This window comes from Chanos chanos, chromosome 9 (assembly GCF_902362185.1).
Source record: "Chanos chanos chromosome 9, fChaCha1.1, whole genome shotgun sequence".
NCBI lineage: Eukaryota > Metazoa > Chordata > Actinopteri > Gonorynchiformes > Chanidae > Chanos > Chanos chanos.
The window spans coordinates 15,149,148-15,176,215 of NC_044503.1; the positions used below are offsets into that span (position 1 = coordinate 15,149,148).

General features: G+C 41.8%; 1 protein-coding gene across 1 annotated transcript in view; it reads left to right on the forward strand.

Annotated features, from left to right (window-relative positions):
* Positions 1 to 5,732: 5,732 nt before the first annotated feature.
* Positions 5,733 to 27,068, forward strand: part of gnb1a (guanine nucleotide binding protein (G protein), beta polypeptide 1a) — a 33,931-nt gene continuing 12,595 nt past the window's right edge. Inside the window, exons 1-2 of the mRNA XM_030783772.1 lie at positions 5,733 to 6,093; positions 26,484 to 26,599. Of these exons, the coding sequence (XP_030639632.1) occupies positions 26,543 to 26,599 (57 nt within the window). The 5' untranslated portion in view covers positions 5,733 to 6,093; positions 26,484 to 26,542. The remainder of the gene's footprint in view (positions 6,094 to 26,483; positions 26,600 to 27,068) is intronic.

Consider the following 27,068-nt stretch of genomic DNA (forward strand, 5'->3'; position numbering starts at 1 on the left):
TCTTCGCTAACTTTGGAACACTGAAACGGACAGGACTTGACCATGTCATTTCTTTCATCAACCCTGTAATGAACTCTGTGACAAACGCTTGATCACTTAAACCTTCACTCAAACATGTTTTATAATAAAAGGAGTTCCTGTGTAAGGCAATGCATTTTTCCCTGCAGTAGTGCATTGTGAGGTCTGGCCAGCAGGTGGCGATGAAGCCATGTAATTCAGAGTGTTCTCTCGTTTGTTCACACTGGACAGCAGAGCCGTAGACATAGAGGTCAAATCCCGATATAATCCCTTGGTCCTTTACAGGGTCTGTTAAAGCATGTCCCAGAAGGACTATATAGGTACCGGACATATGGGAACAACTACGTCCTACCCTGTTATTATTATTATTGGCTTATTGGTGAGCTAGTCACATGCTTTCAATTTAACTAGTCATTACAAATGGAATAGACAAACCTCAGGATGTGAACCTTGAAGTGTTTTTAGAATGTGGTCTTCATATGGCTTGTCCTTCCACTTAGTCACATTGTTGTATAAATTTATTTAAAGCTGCAGCCTCTCTTCCACTCCAAGAAGACAAAGAAAATAGCAACAATACAAAATTGTATCTGCAGACACTGATGCTCACAACAGTAGGTTTGTAGCCTAGTCATGTCTTACATATGCTAATAATTTCCCTTGAACTGTCATCATATGAAATGTCTATTGTAGTTGGTATCTGAAAGGGTCTCAGACTGGGAGATGACACTGAAAGTTAATATGACATGCCTTAGATTGACAGCAGATATCAGTAATGCTGTTGCTCAGCCAATAGGAAGTGTCCATTTCGAGAGAGCCATGCAGTCAGCATTTATGCCAGATTGGAGCAGATTATTCCAAATCAGATTACCACATCCCCTACCCTGCTATAAAAAGCAAGGTTATTATAAGCTTATCTTAATATAATGTCAATTTCTTTTATGAAATGCAGCACATCATATAATGAGATATTTGTATAGTTATTTCAGCCTTTTTTTAAAAAAAAAATCCTAATCTGATTTGGTGTCTGATCTCCTTAAATGCTAAATGATACTACTACTTGCATTTGCCAGTCTGCAGAGTATTGTACAGGGTTTTTATGGGAGTTCATTTGTTTACGTGCATTTTCTAGTGATGGCCTTGTAATTCCCTAAGTAGCAGGGTGTTCTTCAAAGGGAAAAGTAATTCTTCACATTTTCACCATGTAACATTGTCTTATATTTCTATATTTAGTCAATACCCTTCCTAATATCTGACTCTGGTTTACAGTGGTATACAATAAATTACTGTTCCGCTACTTTATGTTAAAGATGGACCTGATGTGCAGTCCTACCTTCTGACATCATGTTTTATACTATATGATGAGCACCAAACAGTATAACAGAAAGACCCACCAGCCTGTCATTACTGTGTTTGTTTACTAAGGAAATTTGTTTAAAAGCAAACATGGAGTACCAGGATCTGTAAACCTGTGATGAATCTAAGTAAATAGATTGTTAACCCATTAAGGATGATAAAACTGAGCATCTCACTAATGAAAAACACATATACATTCCTGAATATGTTTCACTAATGTTAGAATGAATCCATGCTGGTTTAAGCGAGACAGCTTATATTCTTCATTCACACTCAGCTCAAAGTGTTCTTCATCTGCTGCTTCGTCGGATTGCGGCGTACCTGTGCGGAGCAGGTAATAACCAGACAACCTCACAAACAGGACCCTTGGGTGCATGTTGTGGAGAATCTCAGCACACGGTGTGTGTTCAGTGAGGATTTAGCCAAGGCAACTGAATCTCGCTGGTATTCTGTTCTACTAAAGACAGCTTGGCTAACACAGCTGAGAACCAGTGACCTTCATCCCAGCTGTTCTTACAAAGCAATGATCACTGCGGAGGCAGAAACACCGTGGATATAAATATTCTGGATATAAATATTTACTGTTATTCACCTATTACGAAGTAATCATTACCATTCATGGAATTTACAGGCTACAAATCAGAATAAAATCTGAAAACCCCTCATGCTAGTTGGACATGAAGTGTAATTCTGTAATTTCGAATGGAAAACTTTGTAATCCAATATTGATATAGTTAATATTTATCCACCTACTTCCATCTACCTCTTTATCTGTCTGTCTGTGGATCCAGAGATAGATTATAACTAGGTTTAAGATAAATCAGTGTACATGTACAGTTAATCTTTTATACATGTATTGTATATACAAAATTTAACCTTAAGTGACATTTTACTTGAAAATATGATTTTCCGTGACTATAATACACTTACTAAACAATAGGGTGATTTTAAAAGATCAGTGCACCAAGGTTGAACCAGTTGTGTCCCTCACACTCTGTTATCATGCTAAAAACTGCCTGTTGCTTTACTTTTTCATCCACACGAGTCAACAGATTTTCCACCACCTGATACCTCACCTATAGACATGAAGACCACCTGTGTACATGCTGTGAATCAAAGAAACTATCCACCCAGACCCTACTTTGTTTGCATGTACTTTTGTTTTGACAGATTGTTCTAAAGCCTTTTTTTAAACTTTGGAGAGATGAGGCTTGGAGAAACTGCATCTCACATAAGACCAAGAATGAGGCAGCGTTGCTAGCAGAGGGCTTTGTGGATGCACAAGTCGCCTTGGTAAAACATCCATCCTGGGGATGTCTAGGGCACCGTCGGCCCTCTGGGTAATGGAGGAGGGTATGTTGTGTTCTGGGTCTCTAAGAAACAGCCCTACCCAGAGCGCCTGCTGTGCGTCCGTGGGGTAATATCGCACACGGGCTGCATGTGATAATTAGGTGTGTGCTTGAGGACTGGTGATGCTCACCCAACCCCACACCCCCCTTCAGAATGATCTCCCAAGTGGTCCCCTGACTGCCTGCCTTTCATTTGCTCCATTTGTTTTTCTCCTGGAGGCAGGCGTTCGGTCCTCTCTCGTGAAGACGTCCCTCCCTGGTGGAGGTGTGTCACAGGGTGCATAGACTGTAACTCCTGAAAGAACAATGGAAAATGACATCAGGTCTGCATAAACAGCCACTGACATGTGTGTGAAACATCTATAAAGTTAAACAAACTATAAAAAGCTCTTGAGGTTTTTTTTCTGTTTGTTTGGCTGTTGGTTTTTGTTATTTTTTTTCTGCTAAACTGGAAATTATTGTCTTTTGCTGACATGTTTGTTGATGAGTTACTTTTACGCTTCATTGTTGTATGAGCATTTTGCAAATAATGGAAATAACTTGCTCTTGTCAATGTGTTTTGCAGTTTGCACACGAAACAGATTAATTTTTTCAGAGCATCTAAAATTAATTATGCATATCAAACAAAATGTAATGGATTGCATAAATATCCACCCCCTTCACTTGAGTCAATGTGTAGTAAACAGAAATTACATCCGCCTGTATTCTTAGTGAAATCTCTACCAACCTCGTCCATTTGGACTCTGCATTTTTCAATTTCTATTTGTAAAATTGCTCAAGCTCTTTCAAATCAAATAGGAACTGTTTGTGAAGAGCAATTGCCAACCTCTACATCTAAGTTGCCACAGGGTTAAGGTGATACTCTTTCTTGGGGTACTCCATTATGACTTTGACTGAATATTATGTGTTACTGTCCTGGTTATACCAAGGTCTATTTCAGATTGCAACAGGTTTTCCTCCAAGGTCTCTGTGTACTTTGCTGCATGCATTGGCTTTTTTCCTTCACAAGTCTTTCACATCTTGAAGGAGAAAAACATCCATGCAATATGATGCATTTGTAACAAACATAGTGTTTCCATGATGATGAGTGGTGATACACTCGCACCAAATAGAATTCTTAGTTATCGGTCAAAAATATGGCTTTGGTTTCAACAGACTATGATATCTGAGTAGTTGTTTGTTTGTTTTTTCTTATATACAAGCCTTTGTTTTTGAATTTGAAACTTTGTGAAACAGCTGAACTATTCTATATGAAGCTTCACCCATCCCAACCCTAGGAGAATACACTTCTGTTTGATTTATGGATGGCCTTTTGGATGATCTCCCTGATTAGTGCTCCTCTCAGCCTGTTTTTTGAGGACACCTGATCTGCACAGATACACAGCTGTGCCATCTTTTATGTTTATATTTCATTTAAGTGAGTTTTTACTCTGATTGAGAATAATTTAATTTTGTTTTCATTCAAGTCACCTCAAGTCTTTTGTGTCGGTCTATGGCAGAACACTCAGTTAAATCCAGCATCAGTGTTTGTGACTCCTTAAAATGTGCCAAAGTCTAAGAAGAAGGTGGGGTGAAATAGCTACAGTATGTGTGTGTACGTGTTATTATCAGCTGAGCCACGGCAAGTTGTTGTCATTGTGTCATTTTGGTCGTTACTGATAAGATGTCGTCACATGTAGTCCGCTTTGCCCATATGACAATAACGTTCACTGTGTAGACAAAGTTATTCTTTCACCTCATAGTTTGAATTTTTGGTGTGCGTCATCCTTAGTATATCATCTTCAGAAACTCAGCCATCATCTAAGATCCTTTTTTTTTTTTTTTCATATTAGTTTGAAGCCTCTTTCTCATATTAGTAACATATAATCAATGTTTCTTTGTTTTTAATGCACTATATATGGTAATTCATCCATGAAAATATATCAAGAGTGCTGACCATGCCTTGCCTGATCAGGCAGGAAAAGATCTTGATCAAAATGTGACGGTCTGAGAAAACGATAATGAAAGACTTAAATGGGTCCAAAAGCCCCTCTCATACCCGTTCTAAAAAACAAAGAAAGGCCTTAAATGTCTTACAGCAGCAAAATTCAAAACATATATGCAAACTGAAACTAAAACAATAACTATAAAACATGTGAGAAACTCAAGTTACTCAGTTCATGAGCAGTTTATAGTCACTTGTTGACAAGTTTAATACAACCATGCACCCCAGTTTTAAGGAAGCTATTGTGGTTACAAACGATTTTTACAAGGAACTAGAGGACAAAACTGAAAATGAACACAAATCCAAGGCGGTCAAAGAGCACATCCTTGAATGACTGCACAAGCGTCGTCTTTAGCTGCCACATGTGCAGAAGGTAAATTTACTTAGGACAATGTTGGTCAGGGACTGTGTACAGTGAGCATAGCAGCCTGTTATAGTTAATCATTCTTGATAGGACTGGCTAATCTTATATGTCTTTGCTGAAGACAAATGGTTCTTGTTGTATACGAGACAGATCATAACCCATGTAAAATATCTGATGCAGAGATCCTCTGGCTACAGATAGTCCAAAAATGTATTGTCTGGGCTGACCACATTTTAGAGTCTAATGGATTAGAAAGGTGATGTCTGATTTTGTAAACCATTAAACAAATTAACACCGGGGGTACCTAAAAGGAGACGTTTCAGAATTTGGAGTAACAATTCAGCGTGTGCAACGGTTAGCTACGTTCTAACAACTTCCAAGCAGTCTGTCAGAGGAAACACATGCATGCATGGTTCCTGACGGGAATCTGTACCCAGTATAGCAGTCTGACCGATCTCTGTGCATTTTAATAAAATTTCCAGGACGTTACAGAGATGTTTACCACCAGTGTATAATCCCAGCATCCCTGATTGCTACCAATTGGTGAGATTTCGGTTTGCGCCGACAACTCTGCCAGTGCGTAGTGACGCAGCCGAAGCGTGGGGTTTCCCAGACCTGAGAGCAGGGTTACCGCGCCCATCTCTGCTGTTTGATGGCCGGAGGAAGCGCCTAAGACACTGGTGAGAAGAAAGAGAGAATAGGAGAACGACAGTGTGGGACAGAAAGGAAGGCTAAAATTGGATAGGGGCAGGAGTTGACCATATCCTTCTGAAACAACATCTGAAGACTTTCGATCCCAACGCATTTTATTGCAAAAAACTGCTTTTACTGCGGTGAACCCTGCCCCATCTTTGCGCCTGTGTGCCGGTGTGTTCCCCTTGGCGTATCGAAAGCTGGGTTCGGGGAGTGCCGCTCCTCGGTAGCTTGTTAGCCAAGTCTGTGCACTGGTCGGAGAGAAGGGGAGTCTATCTTCGCTGTTTCCAGTCAATGCTAAATAAACAACGGATACCCCCGACTGAAAACGGGTAAGACATTGCTTGGGTGTTGAAAAATGGGGCCGAAGACATCGCATCGAAGAATGTCACTGTCATCATTGTAGCTTGCAGAAAGGGTTTAGCTAGCTAATTGGGTTGACTTGACTTCGGTAGATGTGTATGCTGGCAAGCTGTATTGAGACGGGGGTGGGGAGAAACTGTTTTGCTAAATAACAAGATGGATAATTGACAACCATCACTTAATTACCCCACGAGTATTTGAAGAAATAGATCGACTTTAAAGCAGCATTACTCTATACAACTAGAAGCTGTATGCCATGAAAATGTCGTGTATGAGAAAAAATTGTTAGACTTGCTTAGCTAGCTGGTCTTTGATTGCCCCTCGTAGTGTTAGCAAGCTAACGGCTATAAACCCTCAGATTTGGGTTGCATAATCCACAAGTGTGTGATTATTTTCTGAAGGATTATTTTGATTCGTGTCAACAGTTGTACGCTGAGCTAGCAGAGTTCACATGCTCTGTTCTGTGGAACGCAGTTAGATTCCGTGCATAGGACACACAGTATTCAGTCTTGGAACCATGTAGGTTAGCCCTTCATGGCTATATAGCCATGGCTAGTTAGCTACTTCCTATAATATGTTAGTTAACGATGGGCATCTTAATAGCCAAATCTTGACGGAATAAGACATAACGTTTGTGGCATCACCCTGTCTTGTTGTTTTTATTCAGTTGCACATAACAGCCAACAAACCACAAATCCAACTGATGGTGGTAAAAATGAGACTGAAAAATGGCTACTTCTCCAGTGGAGGAAACAGCCAACTACCACCACCCCCACTCTCTCTTGCTCCATAGCTACAGCCTACGCTAGCTCGAACGCTTAGCTACTGTTTGAATTCTGGGTGTGTTTGAAAACCCAGCAGCATTTTGGTTGAATAATGATGATTATTTCGTATATTGAAAGATTAACCGTATTTCCACAAATTCATATGATCGTCTTTGCCATGTCAAGTGTTTGGTTTTACTAAAACATTAACGCCCTTTAATATTTATCTTTGCATTAACTCCTCGATCATTGAGTTTGTAGGCCAGATATCACAATTATCTAAAGGCTGAATAGCTAACATTAGTTGAGAGCACATGACTGAAGTAGAGCGACAAAGACAAACGAGGATGCCATGAGCTCCTACAATTATTATCGAGATTAGCCACCATCTTGCTAATTGCCAGTGTGATTTGACTTATGTGTCGTTGCTTTCGTGACTATTAGATGTATTGGGTGTGGAACAAACACTATAAAGCAGAATATGATGCATATGGCGGATATTGATGCCCCTTTTGCCCATCATTTGGGTCTTTATCGAATAGATTAACGTTCGATTCTGATGCTGTTGCCAAGCAAGACGGCAAGCATACGTTCTGTCTTTAGGATCAGTTGCCGCGATTTATTCAGGACTAGTTCTTTTAATGCGTTGTCTGGGTGCATTTGATCAGATTTTAATTTGTGCTTCTGCCTTTAATGGTGTTGCAACAAGGTAATTGGATTTTGCCAATCTGTTTAACCTGGATATAAATCTTTGTGTTTGAGCGCTAAGTCAAAGATCCCTTACGCCTCGGCCCGCTTCATGAGCGTTATATTGTAGAGGAAACGGGGAACATTCACTTCAAAATGAGGAAGCGACGAATCCTGCCCGTAATACGAACTGAAAAAAAGACACACTGACAAGGGAGGGGAATTTTACTGGAACACAAAGCGCCAGCTATGTTAAATGGACTGGCTGTTGTAGCACAGCAAGCGAATAGTTCATTCTAACCTGCAATACCGAGTGCTACAATTTTGACAGAGATTACAATGTAACGCCCATAAACACTGGTTTGCAGCAAATTCGCTCGTTAAGGTACATTTACCGCTACGTTCACATGGATTTTTGCTTTACTTGAATTAGTTTCTCGCAGATTATCGACAATGGCTTAGGCACGTTAAACATTTTCCTCGATCTAGTAATTTACTAGTTCACAATGATGAATTCATCCCGCTAAGGTCCCCTCCTTGAATGAATGGGTTCCTGTATTCTGGGCCTAAACAGCTGCAACGAACAAGATGGCGTTTGCAGTCCTTTTTCCACACCGATCTTTCTCCGAATGAGCAAGACAAGAGCTCAGCATCGACACTATGTAGCGTTCAAAATCATTTTCTGTTTCGCAATTTGTCTCAAAATTCGCCTTACTTATCCAGAATTCGGGCGTTTGGCTTTGCTTCTTATTTTTGTGAAACTGAAAACGAGTATGAACGTTAACGGTAGGTGATTTAGGACAACATGGAGGGGAGCAGTGGTATGTTCTGATATTACTGAAACCTGATTTTTAAGCCGTAATGAGCCAATCTTAAACATATGTCCACGTAAAAAAATACTTAACAGCTTTTGCACTGAGATTATTTATATTTAGCTTTATTTTGGGCTGCATTGTAAAAACAAGTGACTGTCACTGCTAAATGCCATAAATATCTCTTTTCTCAGTGAAGTTTGTCTACTAAACATGTACAGACGGTTCGTTAGTTACATCCTCAATTTTTTTTCGAACTCTGTTGCACAGCTGAACCTTTCCCAGTCTATTCTTGATCTCCAACAGCTCAATAATCAGCTTTTCAAAAAAAACGAATGTGGTCCAGAGTGTGTTGTGAATAAATACAAGTACATTTGTGCAGAGGAGTGGTGATTTTGATAGCTATTCTTAAGTCATCTGTGTGTGTTCATTTTAGGGGCCTGATGTGTGAGAACTATCATACTGCAGTTACAAATAATGTCTTTGCTGACAGCTGGACTAGTCAGGTTTCTGTATTTCTTAGGTAAAAGATGAAGTTTTAATTAAATGGTCAAAGTAATGAGTCCTGTATTTGGCCTGAACCATGTCTGCTTCTCTGTGCAAAGTCATTGTCCTATTTGCATGTTACAGTAATCGTTCAAAGGGTTCATTTAAATTTTGTTTTGGTGAGAACAACTAGAGTCATGTGGATTTGCATTTAGCAGTCTTTATAAAAAGAAAGCCCTTGACCATTGCCTTCCTTTGAAAACTCCCTTCATTTCTGTTCCTGGAAATGACCACTGACTTATGGACCTGTGTCATTCATGTCCGTGTGTCAAACTAGTCTGACTTTAGGGTTATGTGTGCAGGACTGTGGTGGTGTGTGTTCAGTGCATGCAAAGATTGCCCTACATCCAAATCAGCTCAGAGCATCTCAGAAGAATTCCAACATTGAAATTCTCACAGTTTCAACATGTCTGCATGTCACTATTATTGTAATTACTATTATTATTATTATCATTATTATTATTATTATTATTATTTCCCTTGAAAGCAAAATGCACATTTATAATGTGAATGTTAACGTAACTTGACACATGGTCATCGGTATGGGGTTTGGGTTTCCTGTGTGAAAACCTACCCATACTGAATTATAGCGTATCATGTATGGAAATGTGAAGAATATACCATAAACCAGGTGAACCCTCCTCAATTCTTTTGATTCTTTTTCTTCCCTTATTATCCCAGCATCTGTCAGATGTGAGACATGCCATATATACAGCTTTTTTTTCCTTCTTCTTTCAAATCAGCATTCTTTTTTTTTTTTTTTTGCTATACTTCTGTCAGGGAGGAATTGTAGATGATTGGATAACTGGGCGTTAAGTGAGAACCTTATGACAAAGGATTATCTGCCCTCAGTGACCTGTGTGCATATTTTGTTTTGTTATTGTTTTGCTACCAACCACTTCATCCCACTCTATTTTTATTTATTTATTTATTTATCTCAGAGAGCAGGTCTGAATAGGATTAAATTCTTACTGTCTCTGGCTTTCAGCTTTTAGGATTATGGGCTTGGTCAGTGATAGTGCTGATTTTAGTCCTCTTCCTATGACCGAGCTGAAACCATACATAATATCTGTCTGTCACAAGGATCTGACCCAGGATCAGTTCTGTGCTCTGTTGCTAATCTTTCAGAAAGCTTCACCAGTATATAATACTGCTCTGCACATTTCCCATTAATTGCATGCGAACATCCAGTTTGTTTGGTTTTTTTTACCCACCTCTCATTGTGTAAACATTTGTTTAAATTTGAATGAATAAGATTTGAGTAACTTCAAATGTATATAAATATTTGGAAAGCTGGAGTTTTTTATTTCCACCCATGATCAACATATGGGCTGACGGAAGGCGCCAGGGTCAGGGCTTGACAGTGACATCTTGGTAAATTTGGCCCATATATGGTCCAATGTGTCTGTCCTTTCTTATATTTGGCATGCATGGGTCTAGCCACAAGGAAATACCTCTAACCAAAATCTAGAAAGGGTATAAACCCAAGCTGATCTCATGCAAAATCTTAAAGCCTTATCAGCTGGCATCGCTGCGCAATGACGGATGAACCGTAGAGTGAGACATGCATTTGCCTTCAAGAACATCACCTCACAACCAATCACGTTCAGTCCTACCGATGACTGGATGTTTCCAATTGGATGATGAGTACAGTGAAAGAGAAGAGTGTGAAGGTTCATACAGGCCTGGCTTCATACAGGAACACTTAAGAGAACCCCACTGAATAGAGTTAATAGAGACAAAATAGACACCGTTGACATCTCTAGAGTCAGTTTAGTCTTACAATTTTTTTTCCCTTTGTAAAGACAGTGAATTTGATTGGGGAAGAGAAACTGGAGCTCAGATCGGCATGCATGGTCCGCCTTGCTTCTGTTCTCCAGGCTGATACCACAAGTTAGCCCGGTACATTCTGGATAAGTGGAAATTTTCAGGCAGTTAAGTAGTTAGGGTACATTGCAATGTGAAATACTACACAAAGCATGGCACAGAATCTTTGAAATGGGTACACACTATGTTAATGATCTGCATAGCTGGACATTCTGAATGCTGACAAGATGCTCATGAATATGACTTAAAGAGCTTCATTGGCTTTCACTGCTCTCTGTTTTACTTTGAAAGAGCAAACCCTCAAACTGGAGCGATTCTTTTTTAGAGAGAAACTATGATTTCACCATGTACTGACCACAAACCATTTGAATCTTTGCTGGGCCACAAGATTGCATCAGAGACAGAAAATAAACGCATGCTGGCGTGTGGCTGTTTGCTTGACTTGCTTGGGCGATGTTTACATAGCCAGTATAGCCCTAGTGATGTGCAGACAGGTGTGTGGTAATAAACATCAATACAACATCCAGGCATATCAGGAAGTGCATCTCTGATGAACATGTTTCCTGTCAGCCATTTTTTTTTCTAGAATTTTCTTCCATATTGTTCCCCAGTTTTAGATTGGTGTGTCATATGGTACAGATGGGGAGCTTTTTAGTGGTTAGTAGCCACTGTGTGAGTGTGAATGGATTTGATTTTCAGTCTCTTACAACCTTCTTTCAGGCTTGGCAGTGACTTTAACCCTTTTGACACAGAAAACCACAAACTCCATTCTTCCTAGGTTTTACTGACTAAATGGTTGTCCAGTGTCACAGATACCCAGGCTCATTGTGTCTGTTGTCTGGTCTAATTTGAGGGTAACTGAAGACGCGTACACGGCGCGCGTTTGCTGGCGGGCCATACGGACACCGGAGAGGTTAGTCTGTGTTTTGACCGCCCTCCGGTGATTGGCTGATATGTGGACAGGCCCAGTGGGGGCAAGAGAGGCCAAACGTAGCCCAAGGAACCGGAGACCAATTTCTGTCATGGTGCGAAACCCACTTCCATCCCAGCGGTTTATGGTCAGAGTCCGCCTGCACTGGGAGCAGAGCCGTAGTGCCACAGTGGCCTCCCTTTCCATTAAGATGTGGAAAAAACCTTTGAAACGTTTATGTAAACTGGTTCTTTGTCTTTTCTTGGCGCTCACAGACTTTTTTTGTGTTGTAGGCGTAGCTGAGCTTGACCATCAGTCCCGGGAACAATTCCACCATAAAAAGGTGTGAATATCTTTGTTTTTTTGTTTTGTTTTGTTTTTTTTCCTACAAAAAGATCATCTTGTTCTTGGTGTGTCTGATCTCTCTTGTTTTCCTCTTTCTCCATGTCTCTCCTGAAGACCCATTTCTGTTCCTGTCACATATTAGAGCCAGGTTTAGAGAGCCTGTGATATACAGGACCTCATATTCTCTCATTTGTATCTGTGTGTGTGTGTGTGTGTGTGTGTGGGAGAGGTGGCAGGGCTAGCACTCTGCAGTATAGTTCAGCACAAACAAGGACATCTTGAAGACTATGGTTTCTATTTGATTATCTTGCGCATGTGACTTTTTTCCTCTTTAGAGAGCAGTTCTCTTGTCTACAAGAACATGGCCAGTCTTTTGACATATGCTCTGTTGTTTAGTGGTGTATGACTATGGCTATAACGCTGTATTTGTAATTCAAGGTTTGAGGCTGTCCATAGAGCACAGTCACTCCTAAAGCAGGCTCTGTATGTCTCTGTGTGTTTGCACCTCTGCTCCAGGTAGTTTGAATAAAGGCCCCAGTACAGCTGTGTTATCAGGAGACTGGTATGTGGAGGTGTACTGATTTGAATATCCAAAGCTTCTGGCAAAGGGACAGTTTCCTGTACTACAGTTCATTGTGGCTACCATTCACTCTGCAACTTCAAAGCCAACACCGGTTTTGCATGTGAAACCTCAAGCCCTTGAGTGTTTTTTTTTGTTTTTTTTAAGCCAACCAAGTCGTCACTTTTCATTGCAGACCTTTGACTTACAGGGGAAGTATGTGACCAAACCTGTATTCTGATGTCTCAAGATCTGTCTTTGCGACATACAAGGAAAACCCCCCCCCCCCCCTTCCTCCTAGCTTTCGTCTGAGCAGCAGAAGGAAGCTAGTCTCGTAGCCGGAATAAGATGATTAGCCATAGTGTCATGTGACAGTTTGCTCACTGTTGCCTCTTTTTTTGGAATAGAAGAAGGGGGGGGGGCAGTTGGGAGGGGGGTATTAATGCAATCAAAAGGGTATTTTGCGTTTTAAACAAAGTCATGCTTTTGGCTTTGGGCAAGCTTAGATTTTCTCTCTTTTATGTTCATTATTTTCTTTATGAAAAAGCCATTTGTATAAATGCCCAAAGATGAGCACAAACCATATCTTTGTGTGTTTGGATATGAAGGAGGCAGAATTTGACCCCCCCCCCCCCCTCTCTTTTTTTTTCCTTTTTTTTTTTGTTTTTCTTCTTTTTTCTTTTCTTTTTTTTTTGTTATTCTTGAAGCTGAAATGAGTCAGTATTTCTGGAGTCTGTTGTTCAGCACAGAGCTGCCATATCCGGAAGCTTCTCCAATGACTATCTTCACTGCTTTGGCATTTTAAGTGACTGACTGTCAGGATTCAGCCAGCATGCTCTGTGTCCTGAGAAACCAGTTTGGCCTGAGGCGGGAGCAGGCGGACCAGGGGAATGGGGGAAGCATGCGTACTGCGCCCTGGAAGGCCGGTGGCGTTGGTTTTTGTTAAGATGGTTCAGAAAAGAAAAAGATTGACTGACTGCCCGAACAGATAATGGTGGTGTGGACTACGGGGAGGGGGAAGGTCTGGAAGATACAAGGGGTGGGCAGTCACAAAAGACCCACCTGTGATGCGAGGAGAGAGAGAGAGACAGTGAGAGCGGTTGATGCGTTACGTATGTAATAAGCTGTAGTGTAAACAGGGCTGTGTTTGTGGTGGCAGTGGCAAGCGAAGCCTTTTTTTTTTTTTTTTACACCGTTGACACTCGTAAGGAACTCTGGTAACACTCCATAGACTGAACACGATGCCTCAGTTAGCTTTTACAGCCACACCGGACAGGAGATCAAACCTCATTCCACCTAGGAATCTGACCTTAAGGTTTTTCACCCTGTGATATAAGCTTTTATCAAAAAAAAGACCAAAAAAAAAACGTCCTTGCTTCAGGTGCCCATACCGTGTTCTCAATGGACATCTTTAGTCATTCGCTGATGAATTTCTCTGTGGCGCTGATAAACATGACCTATATTTTGTTTGGCGTGAAGTATCAAGCTGCTGCTTTGTCTCCAGAAACCTGTGCAGACCTTTGGATGGTAGGACACAGCTATGGATGGTGTTTGGTTCCCTACACCCACTAAGTAGTTCTGCAATCTAGGTATTTTCATAGAATTTCTAAAGAGCAGCAGAAGACCCAAAGTTATGTAACAAAATCCCAGGAACTGCTAAGGTTTTTTTTTTATATTGTTATTTGATAAGAATTCATGACTCAATCGTAAAATTTGTAACATGAATAAATCAATTAACTGGGTTACAAAGAAATACAGGAGGTTTTGTTGGTCAGAAGCATTCAGAAGGGGCTTGTGCCCATGGAATCAAACGAAGCGTTAAGTGTGTAAGGAAAGGCTCTCATGTGGCTGTGCGAGCAGATGCCATTTGGCTAGGAATGAATGCAGTCTCCGGAATTTTCCTTTTCAGTATGGCACGTGACCTACATAACCATTCAATGGCACGTCCCCTCATACATGAGTAACTCCTCCGTTTTTTTTCTTTTTTTGAAGGTCTAGTAATGTTGTGTCATTTTTAATGTGTAGTTCTTCCTGTTTATGTTCATCTGATATCATGCCATCCTTTCTCTTTTTTTTTCCCCCCGTCTGATATGTTGATCATTAAGATCCACTGACCTGAAAAGTCTGGATAAAAAACATTGCTTAGTTTTGAATTACTTGGTGATTTTTTTATTGTATATGTGATCATGTCTTGGTTGCATTGATTTTATCAGATACAGGTTTTTTTTTCCCCCTCTCAGAGATGAATTATAAATCGCGCCTAAAAAATAGGTGAAAATGTTAAACCTGTTTAAAATCTCAGATGACACCAGTACTTTGAAGGAAGTACCTCATCGAGAATGTTGTTTCCCAAGTACAGATGTTTTAAGTCTGGTGTTTTTATTTGTTTATTTCTTTGGTCAGCTTGTAGTTCAGGTTACAGGAAGACCAGCCTCTGAGCCTCCGTGTTCTCGATAACCCATTTACAGAATAACAACCTTTTGTCTATTCAAAGAGGAAACAGATGCAAGTCAAACTATTGTTCACCCACAGGGACCATCGTTAGCCATGTGAAACTAAGCTCAGTGTACCAACAGCCGTCTTTGACTTTACCCCCCCTTTTTTTTCTGGTGTGTTTTACTGCTATTTCTGTTCATGCTTTTTGCTCAACTCCAGGATGCTGATCAGGTGAAGCACCTGAAAAATAACTGGACAAACACATTGCGGCCTGTGTCGTATGCAAAGTCTTTGGTATTTTCTCTATGTTCCCTTTTTTTGTAATCTTAAAACCCCGTTCAGCCAAGAATGCTGTTGTCTCAGCCTTTGAATGGGGATGGGGACTAGGTTTGACGACATTTTTGGCTTGGGTACTCCTCGAAACATTTTAAATGAAAAGCAGTGACCAAGCCTCCAAAGTGCAGCTCATTCCTTTGTCGGAGTGATAATGTCATAAGGGAGTCATTCCTCCTGATTGCAGAAAAGCAAGGCGTTCTCGCTCTTCTGCCAGGCTGATCTTCTCCTCTGCGCCTTGCCAAGCAGGCAGCGGGGTAAAAATAGATCCACAATTGACCATGTTGACAATACTGAATAACTTTGTGCAGCCGGCCTCTGCAGCCGCAGGTTGTCAGACTGAAAGGCTTTTTTTTTTTCTTTCTCTCTCTCTCTCTTTTTTTTTTTTCTTTGGGGCTGTGTATACCCATGCTCTTCTCTTCCAGGAACACTCAAGAGGTGAGGATTTTTCAAACATCCCTGGGCCTGGTTTTGCTCCAGTTCCAAACGGAGGAAACAGAGATATTTTTAAATCATCGGGCTGCAGAAACTGATTTTTCTTTCTTTTTTTTTTCCACCCCCCCCCCCCCCCCCCCCCTTTCTCTAGTAGATGTCAGCTTCGGCACTTGATTGTCTTCCTTCGCCAACCTCTTGCAAACTCTTGATTCTATACGAAGGGAAAACAAGTTTGCTATCAATGGGCTTATGACTCATTGCACACACCACATGCCCTGTATGTGCGACAACTCTAGAAACGGGGAGAGAAAGGGGGTTGGTGTGAGATGGAGGAGGGGGTGTTTGGTGCGTGGGTGGGTTGGGGAGGGGAGGGGGGTTCTGTTGTCTGGATAATGTCCCCCTACCCAAGCGCCCATATGACAAATTTGCTCAGGAGCAGTGTTAGGGCTAGAAGAAACTGCCAGAGAACTATGGCAGCCTATTCATCCTATGTGTCAAAAGGGATCTCTTATATTAAGCAGTGAAGTAGTCATTAAGGTGGAGTTACCATTGTGAGTCAGCTGTAATGGCCACTGAAACGTAAATTCTCATGCATGCTCGAGATTCTTTGGTTGAGGTGAAACATGAATGTCTGGTTTATGGCTTTGTTCAGAGGCACTTGGGTTTAGTTTCATAGCATCAATAAGGAACGCGGTAGGAAAAGCCTGCCATGCTTACCAGAGGAGCTACGGCTGGAAAATGCCCGTCTTGTGCTCGTTGAGTTCTGAGGAGCTTGCCACGTTCCGAATTCTCTCGATTATCGTTGGAAGTTGCAGGGTTTGCCCTATGCGGAGAATGCTGATGGAATCACAGAGTGAAGACGTCAGCCTTGATTCATCAGCACCAAATCAGCAACAGCTTCAAAAGAGGACTGAACCTTGTTGTCCGTTTCAGTTTAGTAAAGAGGCATTAATTATATAACATAATGAACGTGATTTTTTTTTTTTTTTTAAGCTGCATTTAGTTATAGTTGCATGAAACAGCATTGACTTACTCTAGTCATCTTTACTGGTCAGCTTTAGTGGTTTAACAATGCAATTTTTTCACCATTTTTAGCCAACCATAGTGACTAACCCTGCTTGGCTTTACTGGTATAGCACTGTCCCAAGCGTAGACAAAGTGACGCGATGTGGCTGTGAGCAGCAGTGAATGAAAATTGGTTTTAGTGACGATAGAAGGTAAGAGAAGGTGGAGACACAGCATCCTAGTTATCACTCGGGCAACATTACCCTTTGACCCCCCACCCCCCCCGCCTTGTGATGTCAGCTTTTGAACCGTCCGACTGAATGGGTCTGAGTGGTCAACCAGAACCAGGCTCTGTGATGACGCAGGAAACAAACTGAGTGCCCCTCCCCCCCCCCCTTTTTTTTTTACGTTTCAATGAAGGATGGAAAAGAAAGAGCGAGGCAGAGAAAGGAAAATCTGGGGCTTTTAAGAAATGGCTTCCAGCGACTTCTGTGTCTTCCATCAACCCCTGCCTCCATCTCTCTCTCTCTCTCTCTCTCTCTCTCTCTCTCTCTCTCTCTCTCTCTCTCTCTCTCTCTCTCTCTCTCTCTCTGGTTGTCCCAGCGCTCTTGGTGACCTCCTTGTGTTTCAATTACGTTCTCATGGATGACTTCCTTCAGAGCTCTCATATACAGGCCACAGAGAGAAGAGACGGCTCTGCTGCCTGTGCTGTCTGCCACACAGAGAGAGAGAGAGAGAGAGACAGAGAGAGAGAGACAGAGAGAGAGACAGAGAGAGAGACAGAGAGAGAGAGAGAAAGGTTAAGAATGAGGGGAGAGAAGAGCCTTCTCTGCCTGAATGTGGTTTTTAAATGGAGGATAGTGGAGAAGTGGGGGTGGGCGGTGTAGCAGGCATAGCAGAGTGCTGTTAAATATTGCATACTATGTTTTCAGTGCATGGCTGCGGGGACAGGCTTCGTCCAAACACACTCACTCTCTCACATGCGCACACACCCTCACTCGCTCTCACACACACTCACTCACACACACACACACACAAGAATGGCCATTTAAGAGCTTCTAAACCAGTCAGGCTTATTCACCACACAAATGCTCAGGAGATTGGGCTTTTACACATGCCTTTCAAGCCTGAGGCTAGTGCTAAACACAGACTGGTGAGAGTGTGTGTAGGGAGGGGTGTGTGTGTGTGTCTTTCTATCAGGGTGGGGGTCAGTTGTGATCTGAATTGACAGTTAAGTCTACTTCCATTTTTTTGGAATTCGATTGGAGTCTGTTTTGAAAGCTGTGTTGAGAATGTGGAAATTGAATTGGATTGGAATTTATAGGAAGGGGAATTTAATGAGATCACACAACCAGTTGAGAAGTTATCTATGACAGATAAGCATACATTATCATGTCAAATAAAATGAGTTTTTTCCATTACCTGCTGTTCAAAGACAAAGTTAATTTATTTGTTTGTTTTATGCAAAGTTCATTCATCCATCATACCTTAATTTGGCAGTCCTTACAGTGCATCAAGACTCATTCTCTCTAGATACATATTATATGGGAACATTTGACATTGCAAAAAAAGGGAAGGACAGGACGCCAGCAACAGTACATCATAATGACTTTTTAATTGTAAATCTTACAAGCAGATGTTCATAAATATACATCCACACACAGAATTATTGTGTAATATTTTAGTATAATCACATTCATAGATTTATGCTTGATGCTGTTGGCTGAAAATGTACCAGGCTTAGAGTGTTTTAGTTGAGTACATCTCTACTTTTTCCACCCTACTGATTCTTTAGATATCTTTGCTGTAACGCACTCCTTTGATTGTAGTTCTGTTATTTGTGATGGAACCCTGAGAATTCCAGACATTTCTTTCATACTGGACACAGGAATATTTTCCCAGCATTTAAACACCTTCCACATAAAGATGAAGGTCTTAAACCCACGATAAGATCTTTCCATCTGCAGTGTAAAACTGCTTATGTGTGAGTGAGACTCCCGAGATGAGAGCCCCTTCAGCACAACTGTGAAATGCTCAGTTTGATGGCTCCCATGGATAGGCATACATCTCAGGTGTAGGCAGAGTGATGGGTTACCATTAAAAGAACTTCTGGTCATCTTTTGTTTCTCTGATACCAAGAGCCAATCACTTGCACAAAAACATGAGGCAGAATGTCTTGGCATGGAATAGATTTTACTTTGATGCACAAAGCCAAGAAAGATCTGCTCTTCAATTGGAAAATCACACAAGAGATCTGATGAAGATTAGTCAACGAGGAACCACGCTATGCCAAGGATCTAGAATCCCAACAACAAACCACGTTACATCCAGATCTAGAATTCCAACAACAAACCACACTACACCAAAGATCTAGAATTCCAACAACAAACCATGCTATGCCAAGGATCTAGAATCCCAACAACATACCATGGTGCGCCAAGGACCTAGTGTTTCAACAACAAACCATTCTACGCCAAGGATCTAGCATTCCAACAACAAACCACACTATGCAAAAGATCTAGAATTCCAACAAAAATCCACACTATGCCAAGGATCTAGAATTCCCACAACAAACCGCATTACTCTGAAGATGTAGTATTCATTTAGAATTCATTCAACATTTAGAATCTCAACAACAGCAAACCCAGACTGTTGTCCCAGCTCAGCTTGCTGTCCTTAGGAGACAGTTTCTTAGAATTGTAACAGTTCTTCGTAGTCTGTGTGAACCAGTTTGTATTTGTATTGCGTTTGTTTAATTTGTGTATTTCAGCATTGGTTTATGATGTATTTCTTTTGAGAATTCAAAGAATTTTGTTTCCACAGTAGTCGGTTATTAAATAGCTAACAGTTTTGTCTCCATATTGAATATTTTAAAATTGTACGTTCCATTGGTCTTCCTTCAGTCAGCCTTGTGTTGACTGATTCTGCTTGTAGAAGCTTGCGAGTTACAGAGGCCCTAAATTCAACCTCGCTCGATTCCACGCTTAGATTTTTCTACAGGCAGAATTTTTTTTTTTAAACTGGGTAATTTGATTTCATGAGTCCCTGATTTTCTTGTATTCAGAAATGGCCTGAAAGACGGTCATGTTGTACAATTCTGTTTTTAAATTCTTTACACTTAACCTTTTAAAATTCATATTGCTGTGCAAAAAACGGTTTATGAGAATTACTCTTTGATCATTAAGGGTTCCCTTAGATAGCTCTTAGACTGAATAGCACTTTTTTCTTTTGGTCAATTTCAGCTCAAGCGTTCAGAACCGCCAAGCGGTGTTCCAAGTGTGAGATTGGTGTTCTCTCCCCTGAAAGTGAAATGAATCCCGGTGAATTCTGCTCAGATTTTGACAATTTTGATTTTCTAGATTAACTGTCTGCTCGACGGTGTTTTCCCACTTCCAATTCAACTTTTTTTTTTTAATTCGGCTGTCATGAATTGAAATTGGTGAATTGGCACCAAATTAGCATGTACTGTACTGTACATGTTTAAAACCTACCACTGTATGTCTGGATGAGTAAATCTGTCCACTGCTATTCTCATATGCAAAGACAGTGGACTGCAGTTTTCTCTCTCTCTCTCTCTCTCTGTCTTTCTCTCTCTCTGCATGTTTGGGAGGGAAAGGGTTCAGCAGCAATGTGTTGAAGGTGTGGCATCCTTGTTCGTTCTCTCTCTCTCTCTCTCTCTCTCTTTTTTGTTGAAGGGCTGTTGAGTTCCTGTGCCAACTCCTGTCCTGGAGTTAAACTAAACAGATCACATGCTCATACAGGGGACTCAAGTGTTACTTTTCCATGCTTTTTTTGCCCTGGTCTTTTGCATGGATTTTCGTTTCCTGGACACCAGTGGAACAATACCAATGTGTTTGCATTTTCTAGGCATTATGTATATGCCTGTGTTTGCTGTCTCTGAGTGTACTTGTGTCTTCTGCCTGTGTGTGTGTGTGTGCCGTAGCTCTACGACTCACTCCACCCAGTGTTTCCTGTTGGTAACATATAAACTGAGCTGACTGTGTGTGTGTGTGTGTGCGCGCGCGCGAGTCATGTGATGTTGCTGGTGATGAGTACCGGATGAAATACATAACCTGCCCAGAGAGGGCACGTGTCCAAAAAAAAACCCAACCAAAAAACAGAAGAGACCTTTGTGTATAAGTGTAGAATTAAACATCTGAGTCATTGGTTGAGCCCAGTCATACACACCATATACTTTGTAGTGATACCCATTTGGACTGGTATCTTCTCACTGCCTGTGTAGGCAGGACAGAAGCCTTTTATTTTCCTGTGGAAATTTACTTATCAAGGAAATCTTTACCTACTTTGTACAATTTTCTGAATGCAATCCAAGCTTGTGTGAGTTGGTTATTTCAAAATAACATATATCAGATTTTATTTTTTTCTGTTTTGTCTCTTTTGTGTTAAATCTAAAAGTCATCCTGTCCCAATGAATATGAAATTCATAGTACATTTTTTTTTGGCTCAGTTTGACAGTTCACTGAATAAAGGTTGGCAGGCCCACCATGTTGAGGTTAAGGATGACGATTTTGACAGGTTTAGAGTGTTTGATGGAAATTTTCGGTCATCTGAGTAAACTACAAAATATCACGTAAAGGAAAAAGCCATGTGGAGAGATTCCCCATGCGAAGTAGTACTTTTTTTCTTTCTCTCTCTCGCTTTTTTTTTTTTTTTTTTTTGGGCACAGCGTTTCCACTTCCTGTTCTACAGTTGCGACAGAGGGACCTTCTGAGAGGCGAGGAAAAGGCCTCTCCAGTGACTGTTCACACAAAACTGCTTCCCTTTAACTGAGCCTAAATTACTCCATATCTTGGCCATATCAGTGTTTTTTTATTTTTATTTTATTTCATATATATATATTTACACACATATATATCAATATCTTTGGCCCTTTGTTTTTTTTTATTGCCCTGTTGTGGCAGTGATGGACTGAATCAGAATTTGTCAACGCGCAGCCCTGCCAAACCTGTTCACAGTCGGAGCGACAACAACACGTTCCAGCTCTGGCAGACCTGCCGTGTGTCTGCATCCTCTACGAGGGCACCGTGTGACGACTGGAAGTGACAAAAAGTCAACACCGAGCAGATGTTTCCATCCGCCGCCACCCGCCGATCAAACAGGAAGTCCGAGAGGCCTCCGACAGGAATGGGTTAAACCCCCACAGCTAAGCTGTGAGCCCATGGGGCAGCTGGTGAAGTGGGCGGGGGGTCCTAAATTATTAAACGTCACACCAGAATCAGGACGACAAGGCTTAATAGAGAGGGGAAAGCAGTGCCCTCTGAATTTAAACCCAGTCAGGCGGTGCACTGTAGCAATTTTTTATTCCCTCCACGCAAGTGTTTCAGATTTAAAAAAAAAAAAAAAAATAATAATGGTAATACCATCACCAGAACATGCTAAAAGATCAAGCGGTTTGTCTTTTCATGGTTTTCAAAGGTTCATGAAGGTTAGTCTTTATGTCCTTTGTGAGAGAAATGAGACAGCCGGACGGAAAATGTAATGTATTAGTGAAATGTAGTTTCTCTGTATGTAACGTTTTTTTCCCTCTTTCCCTCAATGAATGATGACAAAATTTCCCAGAGCTGTTGTGTATTTGAGGGACACAGCTCCTTCAAGTCTCTGTCAGCAACTGTTTTTTGATGTTTTTTTGACAAGGAAAAAACCCTGAGACCACCACTGTAGAATAGCGCCTTTGCCAAATGTTCAAATAGTGTATTTTCATTTTCATCAGAGTGGTTTCCATTTTGCAAGCAGTGTTTCAAGTTTGAAGCATCCAGAATAAGTTCTGCGAGATTTACGTGTGTAAAGTCGAAAACAGGATGCCAGTGTGGTGTCTCTGGTTCAGAATGTAGAGCACTTATCTAAAGCTGCGGCCCGAGTTGGGACGTGGAAGGGGGAAACCACTCGGGCTGTTCCGTTTAGACATTCCGTGGATGTTCCGAAGGTCGGAAGGTGGTTCTGGAATCACTGGCTGTTCTAAGAAGCTTCCTCAAGCGATTTGAGGTGGCATTAGTGTATACTCGTGTGTGTGTGTGTGTGTGTGTGTGTGTGTGTGTGGCTATAATGCTGAGAAGGTGACCACACCCCGTTCCCCTTCAGTGCAGTCCTAATTAGGTGAGCTGCTCTGCTCCACGCTGTCCTCTGTGTGTACGCTTTCATTAGGCTAATCTCCTGACACAATACCCTTCTGGACACCTGGAACACACACACACACACACACACGTATACACACGCCTTCAGGATTGTCTCTTTACTTTTAATTTATGCTTTGCCCCGTGCTGTCAGCCAAGGTATTTATAAGACTGTGGTTATTATCCCCTTTACAAACTGTGGTACTTTGTGCCACTTACCAGAAATGAGTTTGTCTTAGGACTTGAGCTATTATCCTAGTGACTGAGGGAGAAGGTCTTTGGATGTGTCATTTTTTAGGCTTTGAATTTATTATTGAGTGTGAATGGTCTTATTTCAAGTTTAAGTCTTTTTTCCCCCCTCCTACACTTTTTTCGTCTGTCATTCCGTGAAATGTTAGTGGAATTTGGTGAAATATTCCTTTAAAGTGACCAGAGCAGGTAACAGTGTGGTGTTTAATAACCATGTCCAACTGAGCACCCTCTAGAACAAGGTTCACGGTTGTGGTTTGACCGTTTTGGGGAGGATGCTGTTTTTGTTACAGTGGCGGAGCTTAGTGTTCTCCTGACCCAGTGAGATGTATACAGCGCTATGCTTTTGCTCTCCAAAAGACTATCTACCACACAGCAGATTATCTAGAACTGCCCTGATATCATCAAAGCTTTTTTGAAAGCTGGATCTCACTTCCTTTCCTCTGTGTGTGTGTGTGTGTGTGTGTGTGTGTGTGTGTGTGTGTTGTAGTGTTGTGTTGTGATGACAGAGCTGATAGGCGTCGCTGGAAAATGTGAAGACTGCTTCCACTCTCTCCACCAAACCCATCCAGCACCCAGCTAAAAATAGTGCAGAGAGAGAGAGAGAGAGAGAGAGAGAGGGGCTGCACAGAAGCGCTTCCTGCCCCCACCTTCTCTCTCTCTCTCTTTCTCTCCCTCCCTCCCTCTCTTTTGCCTGCTCAGCCTTTCCTTCTATCCCTCTGTCAGTGGGGCCTGTATGTAATGAAACACATCTTCAGCACCACACCTCAGACTATCTCCTCCCATAAAACCGTGCAGCCCAGTCCGACCAAACCGGACGCCGCTTTAGGTTCGACGTGCACTGGCCTCAAATGTACTCTTCAGTCGCTTTACTCATTCTCTCTCTGATTGGAAAGCGCTGGTGTTACTCTGGTGCAAAATGAAAAGGTTCAACGGGAGTGACGGCTGAATTTCCTAACGTGCCAAAATCCCAAGTTTTCTGTTTTACAGTCTGCATTTGACTTTTTTGTTGCACAGTGGTGAAGATAAGACTTGATTTAGGTATCAAGGTGAGAGAGAGCGCTAACCAGCAATAACCCGGGCGCACTCCTGACAGTGAAAAAGAGTATTAGCACTATTAGAATGACACATTTTATTGGCTGGATTACCCCAGGGTTAAGTCGCATTGTCTAAATACGAGGCCAGGTAGCTGTGTCAGCCAATCAGAGTACAGAGGGGCTTTCTGCCAGGTGTGGTTAGGTGTTTATTGGATCAGGGAGCCATTCAGAAGGTCCTTGGCCATCGAAGACTCAGGAACCGCTGTGAGGGGGGAAAGAGAGGAAGGTAAATGAGGAGTGTTATTTCTTGGCAGTAGTTTGAAGCAGAAATGATGGCATCCATTTGCTTTGGACTGGGCAGGAGGACGGGCTTGTGTCATAGTTTGTGTCTGTGTTTTTGTATTTGTCTTTGGTAAGCGAGTGGTAGCAGTGGGGTTTTGGAACGTTTTCAGTTTGCCCCAGAAGCGTCTAGATTCGAGTTGATTTTTTTTTTTTTTTTCCAAATTCGGCTTTTATACATTCATGTTAGGGATGGTTTTATTAAGTGTAATGTGATTCTGTTTAATAACGCCAGTGTACAACTGATTTTTTTTGTGTTCGTTTGCTACCTTTACTTCAAAGGTTTGTCATTCGGAATTGCTCAACCAGTGGGCGGTAGCCTTTCTCTGACACATCTTTAGGAGGTCTTGTTGAGAAAAAGGGTGTATCTGGGGCTGTGGTGTTTTTTGGGTTGTTTTAGTAGAGCCGGCGTGCTTAGCCGACTGAGCGAGAGTGCGTTTGAGTAAACGTGTCAGTGTTAAGATTGGGGTCAGCAGGATAGCTGCTGCTTTTAGGATCATCAGCAGATTCTGCCTTAAACGGATTTGGCTGGACCAGCTGAATCAACTGTGTCCCTGGATTACAGGAGTGACATTGGAGAAGACGAGAGAAGGAGGGGAGAGAGCGAGAGAGAGAAGCACAAGATAACACTTGGACACTGTCCTGACACCTTATCAGGGCTACCCATTGTCTATCTATCTCTTTCTCTCTTTCTTTCTTATTTTCCTCTCTTTCTTTCTCTCTCTTTGCCACCCGCGTACACTGGACAAAGGCTGGACTAGTTCTGTGAACCAGTGGCATTGGCTCGTGTTGTGTCTCACAGACGTACGTCCCTCTTTCTCATGGGCAGGGCATGTTCTGACCTTCAGCTGAGGAGCCGCACTAAAGACAGACGCTCTCTGTCCATACCTAAAGGGCTATAGGCCTGGATTTGCCATTGGTGCAGATGAGATTGAGCCTTGCATTGTTTTTCTACCTGCACCAGTTGCAGTCAAAACTGTGCAGCTAGAACATCAGCTCATTGCGAGTGACCATCTATACAGGCTCCAGCAGAACTAAAAGAAAAGGCTGATATTTGAAGAGAAACCTTGGTATTTGTATCTAAAATCTTGCCTTTTGCTATCCGATCTGCCTACTTATAGATATGCAGAAATACCGTCAGTGTAAGTAGACTGGCCAAATCTGATTGTGGTCAGCGTGAACCAGTTGGAAGCAGTGGGATTTGCTGGTCATGATATTGTAAATAGCTTCTCTGCATCAGTGTAAAAATGGTGATCTTTAGCACGGACTAGCTGCAGAATCCTGTTGCTTAGTAACAGCTTCACGGGTTGGCAAGGACACCGGCTGGTTCCTCCACAAGGCAGTTAGAGAGAGAGAGAGAGAGAGAGATGCTGGCATTCGTGTCGAGTTTAAGGTACCATATTTAGCTCACTGGTCCAGCTCATTGGCCCAAACGCTCAGTCCTTGGGGTGTTTAGTGGGCAAATTTATTCAGTATTTGGCCGTCTTTTGCTTTTAGGATATTTTGTGGTTGTGTGTGTGTTGTCAGATTTCTTTCTGGAAGTACTAGTGGCAAGATTGAATGTCACGTGAAAAATATGTTTGGTTTGTAACGTTTCCATCAGCTTTTTTTCAAGTTCCTGAAAAGTCACTTAATTTTAGATGTGTTTCAGTTATTGGTGGTAGATGTTTGTTTTTACATGTGAATCCCAACAAGTGTTGTGTGGATTAACACTTGACACAAATGTCTGTATGTGTCAAGTGTATGTATGTATGTATGTGTGTGTGTGTGTGTATATATATATAAAATGTATGGCTATTAGTAGAAGTATAATGGATTCAGTGCTCTATATTTAGAATCATGTCAGTTTCTTGACCTCTCTCTTTCTCTCTCTTCCTCCTTCACTCCCTCCCTCCCTCCCTCTATCCATCTCTCTCTCTCTCTCTCTCTCTCTCTCTCTCTCAGATTAGTGAGTGACCCACTGCGAGGCCCGACTGAAGCACGCCAACATTTAGCCGAGGAAAATGAGCGAACTCGATCAGCTACGCCAGGAGGCTGAGCAACTGAAGAACCAGATCAGAGTGAGTCTCTCGCTCTCTCTCTCTCTCTCTCTTCCCTTTCCTGCCCGTTCTCTCCCACTCCACCCATAACCCTACAGCTCCACAAAGCAACAGTTTCATTTCCATATGCACTGAAGACCTGGGCAGCAGCAGCGTGAAACCTCAGAGACAAAATGAACACGCCTCTGTAGATAGCTGGTTTGACATGTACGATTTTCCTCCATCCTGATTAACGTCTGGGGGCTTAAACCCATGTGTCCCGTTCAAGTGGCCTTTCTGTTCCATTCAATAAAGGGAGGTAGGATCTGTAGGAATGCATTGGAATCTGCTAGAACTTTAACTTCTACGAGACTGAATGTTAACAGAATATTAACGTAACCACTGTGAAATGAGTGGTGTGAAGACTGTTCCCTGAATCATGTTGTGAGAGAACTTGGCTGATTTCTACTCTCCGTATGTGTGTCGTCAGATGAAAGGTCTCAAATTCTGG